At 42.6% G+C, this 16946-nt stretch overlaps 1 protein-coding gene across 1 annotated transcript in view; it reads left to right on the top strand.

Annotated features, from left to right (window-relative positions):
• PREPL (prolyl endopeptidase like) overlaps positions 1-16838 on the top strand; it is a 36579-nt gene extending 19741 nt beyond the window's left edge. Inside the window, exons 8-14 of the mRNA XM_056852613.1 lie at positions 3563-3766; positions 4632-4807; positions 7566-7782; positions 8782-8931; positions 12633-12765; positions 13793-13875; positions 16782-16838. Coding sequence (XP_056708591.1) covers positions 3563-3766; positions 4632-4807; positions 7566-7782; positions 8782-8931; positions 12633-12765; positions 13793-13875; positions 16782-16838 — 1020 coding nt within the window. The remainder of the gene's footprint in view (positions 1-3562; positions 3767-4631; positions 4808-7565; positions 7783-8781; positions 8932-12632; positions 12766-13792; positions 13876-16781) is intronic.
• Positions 16839-16946: the final 108 nt, after the last annotated feature.

Raw genomic sequence — 16946 nt, 5'->3', positions numbered from 1 at the left:
CAGTCATGAGAAGGCTTTTAAATGAACCCATGTGTTGTAGGACTCATTGAGAATCTTTCTCCACTGTCACTCTGGCTGAGGTTCAGAGTTCTGACCCAAGGTACCTGATTAAGAACGTAAGAACATAAGAAAGGCCATGCTGGATCAGACCAAGGTCCATCAAGTCCAGCAGTCTGTTCACACAGTGGCCAACCAGGTGCCTCTAGGAAGCCCACAAACAAGACGACTGCAGCAGCACCATCCTGCCCGTGTTCCAAAGCACCTAATATAATAGGCATGCTCCTCTGATCCTAGAGAGAATAGGTATGCAGCATGACTAGTATCCATTTTTACTAGTAGCCACGAATAGCCCTCTCCTCTATGAACATGTCCACTCCCCTGTTAAAGCCTTCCAAGTTATCTTCCATGCATAGACAAGAAACTCCTGACTGGGCTACAGACCGCCGGCCAGAGGTGGGATGTGTGCGAAGCAGTTTACACATATAAGGCCTTTATCTGTGCCTCAAGACATGGATACAGAAAGGAAGGGCAGAGCTTGAGTGGTGGCAGCTGTACAGAATCAAGGAGAGAAGAGAGTTGGGCAAAAGCCAGAGTCCTCTCTCATGCATGCAGATTTCCTACCGCCTTGTGGGCAAAGACAGTGGGAAGGGGGGGGGTCTTTTACAGTCTGTACCCCAATCCTATACTGACAGACTGAACCCCATTGGCCTTCTAAGTGTAGTTTTTACATTTAAGACATCGGGAACAGGATTAAAAAATAATACTTTTTATTCACTACCGGGGTCGGAGAAAGAAGGAGGTTCAGTAAAGTTTAAATGTGAGTTCCTGTCAGAAACCACTAATATTTGACTAGTTTCCTTCAGAAATTGGGCTTTGAGACTACTACAGTCTCTTCCTCAAGCATTCACTGTGCTAGCCTGCTTTCCCACAAAAATCAAACTGAAAATTATATGGATTCCTGAGACAGATTCTCCAACTCTCTGGAGTAGCATTCACTGGTTTAGCCTACTTGCATAACAAGACAGACTCTGAAACAGGATATCATTTTCTCTCATTCTCTCGCTCTCAAACATACACACACAGAGACACACACACACTCAGTCACAAAACCTATCTGAGCTGACATTGTAACAGCTTTTTCTCTCTTGCTTCCCCCTTCCCATCTGGCTTCCTCAGCCATCCGTGGGCCCTGATTGGTTGTTAGCTGCTCTGCACACACACACACACACACACACACACACACACCCCAAATGGCATACAGGGGATTGGTGATTGACAGAAAAGAGCAGGACCTCGGCCCATCCGTCCCGCCATCCTAGTGATTTTCAGGCGGTTTTCTGTCAAATAGGAGTCCCATTGGTTCTTGTAGGTTATCCGGGCTGTGTGACCGTGGTCTTGGTATTTTCTTTCCTGACGTTTCACCCGCAGCTGTGGCAGGCATCAATGCCTGCCACAGCTGCGGGTGAAACGTCAGGAAAGAAAATACCAAGACCACGGTCACACAGCCCGGATAACCTACAAGAACCAATGAACTCTGACCATGAAAGCCTTCGACAGGAGTCCCATTCCTTCCCCATCCATAATTATTATAACTGGGACACTACTGTGGAGCAGGCCACATCTACACTAGCATGGTTAATGTCAGGGAAGGATCATCAATGCACATCATCACGGTTTGGGTAGACTTTCTAAGGACTCTGTGGGAACAACTGTTAAGTGTTGCCACATTACATTTAGTTTGTACAGCTATCGTTTTCTTATTAACTTTTGTGCTGTGAATGCATAGGATCATGACTTCATTACGCTGGCCTGGCCTTCTGAGTGCTCAGCGTAGAAGGACCTTAGGATCTACTTGCCTGATTGATCATTTCTACCTCACTGAAGGAATGAAATAGATAAATCAGGTAACAATTCAAAAGGCCACTTTAAAAAGCGTAATTTAGAAAATTTTGTAGTGAAATAATTTTAGGTTAAGTTAGCATAAGTTACATCTACGCGTCTCTGGATATTGTGCTCTCATGGTGATATAGAAGTCATTCATGACTAGATTTTCCTGGGTGCGCAATACAATCCAGTTGCAAATATCCACTTTAGTGCAATGAGAACATGACATCCAATGATGTTCAAGTGCTGTTTCCTGACCTGTCCTTGTTTATTTCTGTGGGACTATATTGGTGCAAATATATTGTGAAATATAAGTTTCAACTGCCAAACTATAATAGTTAACACAACTATTTCATGGCAAATGGCTGTTACACAATATTAGGTGGATTTGTTACAAAAGTAAATTGTTATTTATTTTGTGCACATAAACACAAGAGGATCCCTGTTAATGGGCCCGCACAATTAATTGTACAAAAATGTTTATATTTATTTAACCGTATATGAATACTAGTAGTTGACCTTAAGCCTTCATTTGTCTGAAGCTATCTGAATCAATTAAAGTAAACTGTACTTCCTCGTTATAGAGTATTACTTCACCGAGACAGATTTTCTTTTTAACTTTTCAAACACAAGGGGGGAGGAATCTGTCTTACAAAAACCCAGGCTAACTCCAACCTTAAAATCCAGCTATCCAAAAATATTTTAAGATTTCGCTTAGCATGCTTGTAACAAAGGGTAAACCTATACACTCTCCAACTAGTCTCCTAATGGTAGCATTCAAGTTAAATATAGTACCCATTCTGTAGGGTTTTCCAGACTTTTTAGATTGATCCTCTTCAGGTTTTAATCAATTACACGGAGTGCGGTTTTTCTGTGTGAAGCTTTTTGACTCCAACTGCCACAATTCCCAAAGCCTTTATCAACCTACTAACCAGAACTCCTTAAAAGAAAGTAAGCAGTGGGTAAGAGACCCTGCTGGTCTCAGAGAATGAATCTTGATTCCTTTCATTTCTAGGAGTGTTAAAGTCTTAAGACATAATAGCCCCTGAGTTTCTGAGTGTAGCTGTGCCAAAAAAATGATTTTGTTCTTCACAATGGCTAGCGCTGGGAACAAAGTCAGAGGCAGGGGTTGTAAGTGGCTGAGCACTCCAAAGCCAACGCACGGCCTCCGTGCAATAGCCGACGTTGACTTGGCAATTTTTCAAGTTGGGAAGAAAGAGGAGACTCGAGAGAAAGAAAGATTTTGAAAACTTCCTAATGCAGCACCGGCGTATATGAAACTCCTAAACAAATAACATGTGCATGATGATATTTCTTATATGAGCATTCTAAATTTTGTGCTTTTGTTCAGGCCTTTGATTATGACTTTGTTTTCTCCCTTTATTTCAAAGCGACATAAGGTTTTGTTTTCCATTTCAATTACTTGTTGAACCTCATTAAGTAGCTTTTAGGGAAGGGAGAAAAAAGTAGTTAAATTGTTGCCCTCTTTGTCCTAGTGTTTCTTTTGACGTTTTTAATTTATAAGGGGGAGGGACTGCAACTCCTGGCAGACGCGCATGCCAAAGTTAATTAAGCTTGAAGTTCAAACCCTTTCATCAAAGAGGAGGCATCGAATATAGTTCTGTAAAGACAGCCAAGGTTTGGGGGATATTAACGATTGCTGGGATTTTTTTTCCAGCTACCTGCTTGGGCCTGTTCATTTGAATTGGAGCCTCATCCTGAGTACAACAGCAGCACTTGCTATTTTTTGCTTGCCTCCCCTGTTCAGCCTCCAATACGTTTTGCATATTCATTGGCAGAAAACAAGCTTCTTGAGCTCACTGAACAAGAGGTACCCATAGCAGTGAACTGTCATCCTGTACGCTTAGAAGCTAAGAGCAAGGTAAGATTCTCAGTTATTTCTTCCCTGTCTTTTGAACAGCATCTGGATGGGAGCGTTGAGTTGACTGTAGATAAAGGACTCTGGCTTCCATGTCCATTAGATTGGCACTGAGTTTCCCTCCAGCACAGAAAGGAGGTGTTCAGGAGGTTTACCATCTCTTTTTCCAGCTTTATTTTCGAGATGGGGACTACTTTAGCCAAGAGAGAATGGCACATGGCACAAAAGGTTTATTGGGACACCCCTTCTTGCTTTAATGCCTGGCTCATCCTGCTGTAGAAGAAAGTACTCACGAAGGACATTTTGGAACCCTCTGGAGGAAAAAATAATCTCTGGCTATGTACCAATGGAAAAATATTAATCCCCCATAATATTTATGTGTAGGATATTCTGGGTGAGATGCAAAAGGAATTAAAATTGTAAGGACTGGGGTACTGTGAATGCCAGTCGCAAGGGAAAGAATTCCTAACAACCTTAGGAGCTTTAAAATAAATACATATCTATTTAGAAATGTTAAGTTCATAACAAAAGATTGCCGCTACACTAAGAGCTAAACTAAACTATTCCTAATGCATATGGGTATTATTAGAGGGTGCAGGAGAAGCTGGTTGTTTTCTTGTTTTATAGATTTTTCTCCAGTGTTGCACTTAAATGAATTTTTATACTCCACATTGGTAAACCAACTCAGCAGCAGGCCAATATCGCAGGTTTATTTTTCAAGAGTGCTTCTTTTTACACAGTCAAAGTACAGAAGAATTACTGTAATAAGAAAAACACATTTTAAAATGTATAATTGAAGCTTTCGTTTCTCTGTGTCCCTTGTGAATTTTGAAATATCCTTTAATGTAAAATACTCCTTCATTTCTAGGATGACATTTGGGTGCCAATTACTGTTTTTCATAAAGCCAGTTCTGTAGAGCTACACAGGAAACCACTTCTGATTCATGTGTATGGAGCTTATGGCTCAGATGTGAACATGAACTTCAAACCAGAAAATTTAATGTTAATCGAAGATGGGTGGATTTTAGCATATTGTCATGTTAGGTAAGTTCCATACATTATAACACTGGTTTGTGGAGTTGTTTTGCTGTTTGGGAAATGTGTGCTTAGGAAGCCTCTTCTGTATTTATTTGTTGTTTTGTTTTCTCCTATGAAATACCATTCATAATTTAATTTCTCCATAAATATATGTAATGCCCTGCTCACTAAGTTGTATTAAAATTCACCAGATGAGGATATAATGATTTCAGCTCTCTGGCTTAATATGAACAATGACTGGGTTCAGGTTTTCCAGCCTTTTGATTCCTATCATGCTATTCTAGTGTCAGTTTTCTACCACAAGCTCTCATTTTTCCATAAAAAGGATAAGTTAAAGGCTACAGTGATACTGCATTCACTTTGTGAAGACTTACCCTCATTTAAGGTCAGATGCTATAACACATGCACTTGATAAAAGTGTATGAGTTATTTCAATGGTATATAAATAGTACAAATGTTTAACCTTGCTTCTTCTGTTTGCTGGATAAATTCTGTTTTGTGTTTGTCCCCTTCCTCTATCCATTTTCGGCTTTTCCTCTATAGTTCTAAGTAATCAATAATTAAAAATAATTCAAAAATAATATGATTGTTTTTTTCCTGCTTAGTTTTGAAAATTGTGAATACAGTATTTTCATATGGACAAATATTATTAATTTTTGAGACTCTGGATCTAACATATAGCATATCTCGGGAAACCAACTCCATAAGCCAATTTAGCTGAAATGCTGGAATTTTATAAATGTAACAAATGAATAGCATGTATGATTATTTAATTCCTGCCTTTATTGTATATATAGAAGTAAGTCTCATTGGTTTATGGGAGTTTTGTGTATCCTTGGAAGCATGGCCTTGGTTTCAGTAGCAGAAAGAGTATAAATTACTGGAATTTCTGTGAAAGCCCTAAGAGAAATAGGATATGTGGAAAAGCAACAACAAAAATCTTAAAACTCTACAAAGAGGCCAGTGTTAGGACATTAGTTGGAGTAAGCTGTTTTCCTCATGTTTTTTGTATCATGTGAAATAGGAACTAAAGAGAACTAGTTGATGTCATCCAAAGTGTGATCTGTGGGATCCAGACAAGTCACTTTAGGCGCTCATGGGTCTCAAGTTTCGCAGTGCATGTTGCAAATTACACATCCTGCTTTCCCTGCTTCTGTATAATATTTAAGAAGGCATTATCACAGCGACTACTGTAGTTTTCCTGGTTAAGTCTAGATATGCTCTTTGTGTTATTTATTCAGTTTGAATAATTTTATTCATATCCATGCTTGTCTTTTCTAATTAGCATGCGTAGAAAAAAAAACCTGATGAATTTGGGGGAGGGGGGAAGGAGCCATGTTGAATTTGAAAAGCAAGTACATCGTTTAAGCCAAAACTACAACTTTCATAAAATGAAATTCCCACAGCCTTTCAGAACATTTATAAGGATATCAACACTTTTTTTAAAAAAAAGTGTTCTTAGTATAAGAATCTCTTCAAAGGATAAAGCTCAAGGAACACCAAAACATTTGAGGCATATTCCGCTTACGTCACAAGCATAGTACCAATAAATGAAGAAGTTCAACAGAGGTCTAGACACTTGCATCAGGTCGAAAAGAACAGCTGCACAAAGTAGGGTTGCCAGGTCCCTCTTTGCCACCAGTGAGAAGTTTTTGGGGCGGAGCCTGAGGAGGGCGGGGTTTGGGGAGGGGAGGGACATCAATGCCATAGAGTCCAATGGCCACAACAGCCATTTTCTCCAGGTGAACTGTTCTGTATCGAGAATTTAACTTCTGTAGTGAGAAGAGGAAATATTTCAAGTCCATAAACGTGCAGATTCTAGTATAGTTGAGGGTACCTACCTAACACAGCACTGGTTACAATACAGGGCACAGTACACACACGTAACAAGATTTAAGGACTTGTTAGTAGCAGTGTCAAGCTGTGGAATTTCTTGTCCAGGGAGGCCTTTCCTGGTCAGCTCTTTTATCACTTTTAGAACATACATGGATGCCAATCTCTCTTGGGGCGGGGAGGGCACATTTGGCCTGCCTAAAGTATGTTGGACCCAGAGAGAGAGAGCGAGCCATTTTTACTTAAATAATGAAATTAGTTTTCTATTTATTGTCTTGGATTTCATTAATGTGTATATTTACTTTAACTGTTGTTGAAATATTTCAGTATACACCACTCAGGGAATTTGCCTAATCTCTCCAGAGCACTTAAAATACTTCTCTGGAGCAGCGTTTTCTAGTGGAAAAACTCATGGGATTTTTGTGTGTGTGTGTGTGTTTTTTACTGCAAACACATGTAATGGGTTGGGGTGTAAAAAAAAAAAGCACCCCAGAAGTCAAAATCAGTATACATCCATGGTTGTTTTGTACCCCAGCCACATTTTTGTGTACAGAAAGAAAATTATAAGTGGCTGTACTTTAGGGATATTGCCAATGTACAGGTGGCAGTGTCCTAAGAGGAAAAAATTGTAGAACTATTCCTCTAGTCATTTTACCAAAAAAGTGCAGTTGAGGTAAGAACTTATCCCAGATTAGGGATCCAGGGTTTAAAATTAAAGCAGAAATGTTGGGTGTTTTTAGCAGTTCTTTAACTATAAATTGACAAATCATGAAAGCTTTGACCAGACATTTCCAGATCAAAGTACTTTTCTCATCCATGTTTTGAAATTTATATGAACCATTTCACTTATATAAAGTTAGGAAGTGATGGGGCTGTTCTTCAAAAAAATGTGTAGATTTTCTTACAGGGTTGTGTAATCATTTTATTCCAGAGGTGGAGGAGAGTTAGGCCTAGGGTGGCATAAAGATGGATGTACTACTAAGAAGCATAATGGTATCCATGACCTCAAGGCATGTATAAACTTGTTGCACAAACTGGGGTTTTCTCAGCCCATGTATACGGCCCTGGCAAGTCTGAGTGCTGGAGGAGTTCTTGCAGGAGCTCTGTACAACAATGATCCTTACCTTATCAGAGCAATGGTTTTACAGGTGAGAGTTTTTCATTTCATTCCACTTCACTGTTCAGGGCACCCTTTTCAGAATTACTTTGGAATAGAGGTTTCTGAGGTCTGGTGGTATCTTTGTATCCTGTGCCAGCGCAGACCTGGATCCAACATGTTTTGAGCACTCAAGGCTAGACTGCACTCCCACTCTTCTCTCATGCAGTCAGGAAGCCAAAATTAAAGCCCACTCTTTCTAGCCCTTAATTGCAGGTGGATTCTGTGTATTCTTGGTTCACTGGGCAGACAGGAGGATTTTGCAGCATAGATGTGACCATACAGTCTATTTCAATTACCAGTTTCATCCATGGTCACAGATCTCCTAGAAGAAAGCAGTGGTTCCACTCTTAAGGAAACAGGCAAATAGTTTGATCATTAGAATAATGTCCAAGGGTCCCACTTGAGAACTGCAAGGAAGTGGTTGATGATCCAGAATAGACAAAGTAATCTACATAGATCCCCCTTGCTGGAATGGTGGTGGAAAGTGCCGTCAAGTTGCAGCTGACTTATGGTGACCCTGTGGGGTTTTCAAGGCAAGAGTCATTCAGAGATGGTTCGTCATTGCCGGCCTCTACATAGCGACCCTGGACTTCCTTGGTGGTCTCCCGTCCAAATACTAACCAGGGCCAACTCTGCTTGGCTTCCGAGGTCTGACAAGATCGGGCTAGCCAGAACCATTCAGGTCAGAACCTTGCCAAGTTAGAGTTAAATATGTCAGTGGGGACAACAATAGAGATTTGCATTATATAAAGGAAAAATGTCTAAATAAAAACATTTGTTACTGTAAAAGATTTTTTCCTCAGCTGTTTTAACTAGTGATGTGGGTTAAGGTTTGTTTGTTACAGCTTTTTAATAACCCCCTGAGAAGAGAATCATATTAGGGAGAGTGGAAAATACAGATAATCTTATACTGTATGTCAACAAGTATCCTTTGATTCATTGTTATTATCTTAAAGGTGTGAAAAAAATATGTTGGTTTGGTTCACAGTCTCCTTTTCTGGATGTTTTAAATACAATGTTGGATCCTCAGCTTCCCCTGACCATTGAAGAGCAAGAAGAATGGGGAAATCCATTGGTTGATGAGACTTGCAAGGAATATATTAAAAGCTACTGCCCTTATCAGAATATAAGACCACAGGTACAAGGTCATATTTTCCTATTACTATGAAGTGCATAAGTAAATTGTTGACATTTTGTATACTTTGACAAGTTTCTAACAATGGTCACAATCCTACCCAATTTAAGGATTCTAAATCTACTAGATTGTGATCAAGAACAGCTTAATAGTTGCTTAACTCTCCCATTAAAATTGGCGGGACGTCAAAGTGATTAACTGCTGCTGGATTGTACCTTGTGTATCAATCGATAACATGATGATTAATTATACAGCAAACTTCTACAGTAAAAAACAAACTCATCATCGGTACCGAGGATTCTTTAAATGAAGTTTGGTGAATGAGACTTGCATCTTTCAAGTTACGTCAAGAGCAAAGATGTAAATGATAGCTGAACCTGGCCAGTATCCATTAGCCAGTGTCATAACACTTACGACTCTCAAGGACTATTAAATCTTATTAAGGCTTTGTGTAATGGGGCTACAGCATAGCTAAGTGTTTTTCTGCAGTGTGTTTTAAATGCATCCTACTATGAAAGTAAATCCTTCTTTCAGAGGTAGAATATTGCAAACATTAACCTGTGTGAAAAAAATTGACTTCCAACCTCATGGCATCTTTAAAATGATTTTCTTGCCCCCGGCGTGGGGGCAAACACACCAGTGTCCAGGAGCCAGCAGCCCCTGCCACCAGCTTAGCCACGCTGGGAAAGCCCGCACCTGTGGCGGGGGGGGGGCATTCCAGGGGCATTTCTGGGGGAGGAGCTGCTGTTAGGCAGCTTCCTCACGCCTTTCACCCTGGGAACAGCCCCTTGAGCTGTGGCAGTGCTGTGGCACATTTCGGGGTGGCACAGCCCCGTTGGAGGCAATGGGGGATTTCCCCCCCCATTTTGATTTTTAAATACCTACAACTCCCTTTTCAGCAGCCAGGAAGCTCCCAGCCGCCACAGATCTGCCCCCCCCCTTTCAGGATTGGGCTGCCCGACTTCCTTTCTAAACTGTACAGCTTTTGTGCACTTTCCCTTTACTTCAGTGGGTCTTGCTCAAGTTAATTGTACTGCCAGCATACAGTTCAAAATGTCCACAAGGCAACACGAGCATCGGGGGTAGATGTCATTGGGGAGCTGCTGAAACCCCCACACCCTTAAGACGTCCACAAAGTCTTGACACACTGACTCGGTATGCGGTAGCAGTAGCAGCAATTTCAGCCTTCCTGCTCTCTCTGGGTGGGAGCAGTGGTAGCTTGGGCGTGCCAGAAAGGACTGAGCCTGCCCACCCCTCCTGCCTCTCTTGGCTTGAATGGCATTGACTCTTCCTCTTCCTGCCATCCTCCTCTGCCAGGTAGTGAAAGGACAGGAGGCAGGGGCTGCTGCCTGCTCTTTTCCACCATTCCCTTCCCCTCTGAAGCGAGAATTGACAGCCACTAGGAGGAGTAGCTGCCAATGAAAATGAGGGAGCAGGCAAGGAAGTGATAGCTGCTTCTCCTAATGGTGACAGCTGCTCATTCATTGAAGTGGGTGAATGATGCAGTTCTGATGACAGGGGTTTGGTCCCACCAGCTCTTCATCGTAATCTCAGGTTGATGGGTTTCGTTATGTTTGCCCCTAACTTCCAGTCCAGTACATCCACAAACTCTTAGTATCTATTATAAATCAGTCCCAACTAACTCAAGGCACCTTACCTTAGCCACTCAAAGAGGCAGTTATTTGTATGCTACTTTAAAAACACATCCCTACAGTTATTGCCCAGTCTCTATCCTGTCCCGGAAAGTGATTGAGCAGGCAGTAGCCGACCAACTCCAGGTCTTCTTAGATAACTCATCTGCTCCAGACCTTTTTCAGTCTGGCTTCAGGGTGGGATAGCTTTACCGTATATACTCGCGTATAAGCCGAGTTTTTCAGCCCAAAAAAAGGGCTGAAAAAGCCGTATATGCGGGTCAATACGGTAGAGGGAGGGGGGAGGGGGGAACTTACCTCCGCCGTCTTTTCCTGGCTGGGAGCGGCCTCCAGAGGCGCCCTGCGGCCGCGAGGAGGCCACCCAGCCGCCCCCGCCGCCTTCTCCCGGCTGGGAGCGGCCTTTAGAGGCGCCCTGCGGCCGCGGGGAGGCCGCCCAGCCACCCCGCCGCCTTCTCCGGGCCAGGAGCGGCCTTTAGAGGCGCCCTGCGGCCGCGGGGAGGCCGCCCAGCCGCCCCCGCTGCCTTCTCCCGGCCGGGAGTGGCCTTTAGAGGTGCCCTGCGGCCGCGGGGAGGCCACCCAGCCGCCCCCGCCGCCTTCTCCCGGCCGGGAGCGGCCTTTAGAGGCGCCCTGCGGCCGCGGGGAGGCCACCCAGCCGCCCCTGCCGCCTTTTCCAGGCCGGGAGAGGCCTCCAGAGGCCCCCTGCGGCTGCAGGGAGGCCGCTACGCCGGGCCCGCCGCCAGGAGCCCAGAAGGAAGCCTGCGCGCGGGGGGGGGGGGTTATAAGCCGACCCTCGGCTTATACGCTGGTGCCTAATTTTTCCCCATTTTTGGGGAGAAATTAGACACCTCGGCTTATACGCGGGTCGGCTTATACATGGGTATATACGGTAGTTGGTGAGCATCTAAGTGTAGACAAAAGCCATGTCTGTTTGCTAGTCTTATTGGACTTATCTGCTGCCTTCAATACAGTAGATCATACCATCGTATTGAGACATTTGGAAGCAGAAGTAGGTATTAGGGGGTGCACACTGAACTGGTTCAAATCATTCCTCATGGATTGGACTCAACTGGTTTCTAATAGCAACCCTTTATCAGTATAGGACCTAACCCTGTGGTCTTCCACAGGATGCAATTCCATCCCCCATCCTTTTCAATCTCTGTGCAAAGCCCTTAGGACAAATCATTTGTAGCTTTGGGGTTGGTTGTCATCAATAAGCAGATCATACCCAGCTCTATATATCCTTTTCCAAGTCTCCTAGTGGTGTGGTAGAGGTCCTAAATCACTGCCTGGCTGCTGTGGTAAATTGGTTCCCCACTTCTGATGGAGTTTAACTGATCCTTGCTGATCAGTTAAAAGCCTTGGGATTATACTGTTATTGCTGGATAAGCAAGTTAATGCAGCTGCAAAAATGGCTTTCTTCAAACTCCGCCTAGCCCATAAGATGGTCTCTTATCTTGATACGACTAATCTGGCCCCCCAACTGAATTAAAGTTAAAATGACCTTTTCTATATCACACCTTTTGAGTATGTGGAGAGAAATTGGTTATTTGGCAAAGATAGCTGTGTTGGTCTAGTGCTTTTTATTAGGCCTAACCAATGGTTGATCAAGCCTTGGGGTTTCTCTGGAACTCTTCATTAGGCAGGATTTAAAGAAGTGAGGCGGGAGAAGGGGAAGAAGGCATTTCAGGCCCCTATCCTATGTAGAATGCCAGGTGGATTTGAATAGATAAAATGGTGCTGAGTGAATTTGACAGATTCTCCTTGGTTCTTCTTTGCAGTCTCAATCATTGAGGATGTTTACAGTTTAACAGAAAGCAAATGCAACTGTTTACTTAAGTAATGGGTGCAATCTTTCCATAATTGTCAAGTGTAGACATAGTATGTGTGGTTTCCTCATCCATACAATCAAACCATTGTAACACATCTCCCGCTGGCAGTGCCGATCAAATTCCCTCTGGTTAAAAAGCAACGGCCACACAGCATGGCGTCAGTAACTTCATCCTGCTAACTCAGACGTTTCCTTTCTGCCTCCTTTTTCTCCCTCTGCCCCAGCATTATCCTTCACTTTTCATCACAGTCTCTGAAAATGATCAACGAGTACCTCTGGCAGGAGTGCTAAGATACATTAGTAAACTTAGAAAAGCTGTAAGAGATTACACCCAAGCCAAAAGCACAGATGAGAAAGGTAACTGTAGAAATTCTCCCATTTACATGTAGTTGGCTCAATCATCACGCAGCAGCATGGCATGAAAACAGTGCTCTAAAAATGGAGTTCTAAATATGCAGTGTATTTTGCATGTATTTTACTCAATTGCAGTTTTCTAAGTGGCCTTGTTTTACTGTATTTGACTTTGTATTTGACTCTGTATTTAGTAACCAGTATCATCCTTTTTCTGTGTGTAATGGATTTAGCACTGTTTATTAGGAAGATAGCGCACCACAAATTTGGATTTGTTATTCAGATTTGCCGTTGTGACCTTTTGGATTCAGAATGACCTAATAATTGGAGTTCCATTAAAGTCAACAAGAAATAGCCATTTTCTACTTTTTAAAAGGTTTCCCTCAGTTCTCTGACCCTTTCCCAGTATTTGTGCCAACCCTGAAGAGCTAAGGATATGTGACCAGTGCACCGTGACAACCGCAATTGCCAGGCAGTAGTACCTGGGCATTGGGTAGTGACTGCAGTCTGAGCATTCAGTACCCTGAACAGTGCAAATGTTACAGGAGCATCATTGGGCATGGCACAATAAAGCAGAGGACATCTGGTGCTGAGAGGGCAGAAAAAAGCCCTGGAGGGCACTGGCAGAGAGCCAGTGTGGTGAAGTAGTTAAGAGTGGTAGACTCTAATCTGGAGAACCGGGTTTGATTCCCCATTCCTCCACATAAAGCTGCAGACTCTAATCTGGTGAGCCAGTTTGGTTTACCCCGCTCCTACACATGAAGCCAGCTGGGTGACCTTGGGCCAGTCACAGTTCTCTCTGTACTCTCTCAGCCCCAACTACCTCACAAAGTGTCTGTTGTGGGGAGAGTAAGGGAATGTGATAGTAAACACATTTGATTCTCCTTAAAAGGTAGAGAAACTCAGCATATAAAAACCAAGTCTTCTTCTTCTTCTGGTTTTAGTGGAATTCCAGTTATATATTACAACACCACATCTTCAGTTTTACTTCTGAATTTAACTACCCTCTGTTTGTATTTTATATCTGTTTTAGGTCTTCAGGTGCCTAATATTATTTTAGATGTGCAACCAGGAGGCAGTCATTGTACTTCTTCTTGGGAAGATTCTTTAAACCAGGTATGATCACTATACACTTTTTTTAATTGACGAGAGAATCCCGTAGACAATCGTAGATCTATTCTGCATAATGTGGAGAAAATAGCTATCCAGTTAGGGGATAAAATGGAGACCTGAGGGAAATGTACATCTAAGGAATAATTTGTACATAAACTTAACAATGCTTTTAATTCAACAGTCCCTGCTGTTGTATGTATATTGTGTGGAATGGAACATTACTGCAGTAAAATTGAACAAGTATGGAAGGGATGGAGTGGCATTTCTGATGATGCAGTGTGGATTTCAGTGAACATCTTGTGTGGATGTGCACATGATGTGCACACTTTGATATTTATTATATATGTGTTCATATATATTGTTCTGTCTGGATGGATGGATAGATAGGTGTTCAGTGTGTTGCAGTCTATCCCTCCGTAATGATAATGCATATCCAAATGCACACCTTCCTGCAAAATCTGGGGCACAATGATGGAAAAGGAGTAAAAAGAATGGGTATGCATTTCAGTTTGGTGGAACAGACAACTCAGATTGTAATCGCATATTCCAGTGTGAATGCCTATCAGAGGTGAATTTGGTAGCATCCCTACATATCCTCACTGCTGCTTAACCCTCTGCCATCCATCCATCCCTCCCTCCTTCCAGCCAGCTCTGAATGCAATCCCTTCTTCGTCTCCTTGGACACCCAGACTGACCAGCCAAAGAGCACACTCCCATAGCTTCATTAAAGGAATATTCACTGTTTACCCATCACAAAATGATTCTGTGGAAATCATCCAAATGGGATTGTATTTCGCTTTGCCACATAACCTGCTGTCCTATTGCCGCATCAGGAGAAGGCCTTGGCCTCTGTGCCGTGATGGTTCCCTCTTCAGAGCAACTGGTTGGCCTCTCTGTGAAACAGGATGATGATCAGACCACTGGTCTGATCCAGCAGGGCTGTTCTTGTGCTCCTCTATTTTTATGTTCACATTTCCCAGAACGCTAAAGAAATAAGGCTTTTGCTAGGTACATGGTTGTGGGACATTTGGTGAACCCATTCATAAGGACAGGATTCTGCAGATCAGTGTCATTTGCTGAACGTCCAATATTCATGTCATGGTCAGAAACAAGCGTATGAATTGGTAGGTATAGATTGATCATGACATCAGTAATATCAATAAAGAATAGAAATAGCTTTTGACCAACTAGTGTGTTTATCTGTGTGTGTGAGAGAGAGACATTTACACTCGTGGGTGTAAATTTACACTTGTGGGTGTAAAAAATGGGTGTGCACCATTTTTTCGGTATTTTCCAAGTTTAGGTTTAATAGACCCGGAATTTTTTGAAAAATCCAAAAAAGTCATGTCCCCATACTGGTATTGGAGGGGGGAGTTCCAGCTTTTTTCAAAAATGTTCAGGTCTATTAAACCCAAACCTGAAAAATTCTACGCCACCTCCGAAGTCCATGTGGGTCTCAGAGGCAGCACAGAGCCAGGCCCAGCTCTCAGCGCTGTGCTGTCTGCCGCCTCTGAAATCCATGTGGACTTCGGAGGTGGCGGGGGGATAGAGCGAAATGCTGGGCCTGGCCAGGCTGAGCCTAGTGTTCAGCTCTGAGCAGCCTGCCGCCTCCGAGACCTAGCCAGCCAGCACGTGAGGGAAGAAGCGGGGGAGGGGTTCCTCCCAATCTTTTTACAAAATGGGTGCAGGGCTGAAGCAGCCTGAAAAATGCCAAAAAAAATTCTGCCTTATTCAGGATCCACTTTTGAGCGCTCTTTAAATCACCATGTATTTTTTTCAAGAGAGAAAACCCCAGAAAAATCCCAATAAGGTATTTTTCGGGGGGGGGGGTTCAGCTTTGCCAAATGCACACCTTTGCTCGTTTTACATCATCCATTTCATATCTATATTATTCTAACTACAATATTAGTGTCTTAGTAGTGCAAAAATAATACCTCTGTTCATCTCTATAGTACCAGAACCTTCAAACAGAGATTTATAAAGATTTGATGCACAATAAGTTCTTAGGCTATGGCCCAAATTCAACAGAAGAAAAAAACTCTAAAACAGATACCATTTGTATGCTTCCTTGGGCTGGAAATCCTGAACTAAAAGCCAAACAATGTATGTGCTGCCATAGCCAAACTGGTAGGTATAGATAGCAATGACCATTCATCAAGGAGGATAGGGGACACAAAGGGTTAGACACAGTGATCCCTCCCCCCCCCCATCCAGACACTTGTTCAGCATTACTGAAGACAGGAGTTGTGTTTGTATTGGGCTCTTTGTGTCATGCCGCACCCATATCTGAAGGGAGGCCTTCTCCAACACTTGCCCGCAAAAAGCAGTAGTGACAGTGGCAATATTCCTTACGGTTGTAATACACTAATCAGGATACACACTGTATTTGTATGGGTGAGTGGGTGTGGTTTTGTACAGTTATAAACCTAAATGTGCAAAAAAAATTCATCATTGCATTTTCTATAGAGTTAAAATTCAGTTACATGAAAACAGGATATTTAACATAGGACGCATGCACACTCTTTCTTCATACATGGGCTATGGTGGAAGGAAGCAAAGCAATTTTGAAAGCATTTAGTGACACCGGCTTCAGAGATGCTGCTTATGTTCTGACCACAAGCTGTGTTATACCTGACAGTAATGCTCAATTCACAGGAAGCTTTTCTGGTCTCAGTGAAAAGCCCATTACAGCAGCTGCCATTTTCTAAAGAGAATTGAGCAGGAAGAACTTTGATTACTCTTCGGACTGCAGGAGAAACCCACATTATTATCTGCAGTGTAAGAGGAGCACGGATAGCATGGGAAGGGGACCAGCAACAGTGTTGTAAAGAGCCGGAAATACCTGTGAAGTGTGCAAAGCACTATAAAAAGGTCTGTTGATCTTTAACCAAACGTTTTAATTGTTTTAGGTTGCCGTTCAACTCGCTTTCCTCTACAATGAGCTTGGAATAGACATGCAAGAATGACTCAGTGAAGCTCAAATTTGTGACTCGAGTGATAAAACAGGCTTGACTGAATGGAAAGCAACGCATATGATTGTTACAGCATCAGATGAAATATTTCAGAATAATGAT

Source organism: Euleptes europaea, chromosome 7, assembly GCF_029931775.1.
Source record: "Euleptes europaea isolate rEulEur1 chromosome 7, rEulEur1.hap1, whole genome shotgun sequence".
Classification (NCBI taxonomy): Eukaryota; Metazoa; Chordata; class Lepidosauria; order Squamata; family Sphaerodactylidae; genus Euleptes; species Euleptes europaea.
Note: the sequence above shows the minus strand (reverse complement) of the source record. Positions and strands in the feature narration are given on the sequence as shown.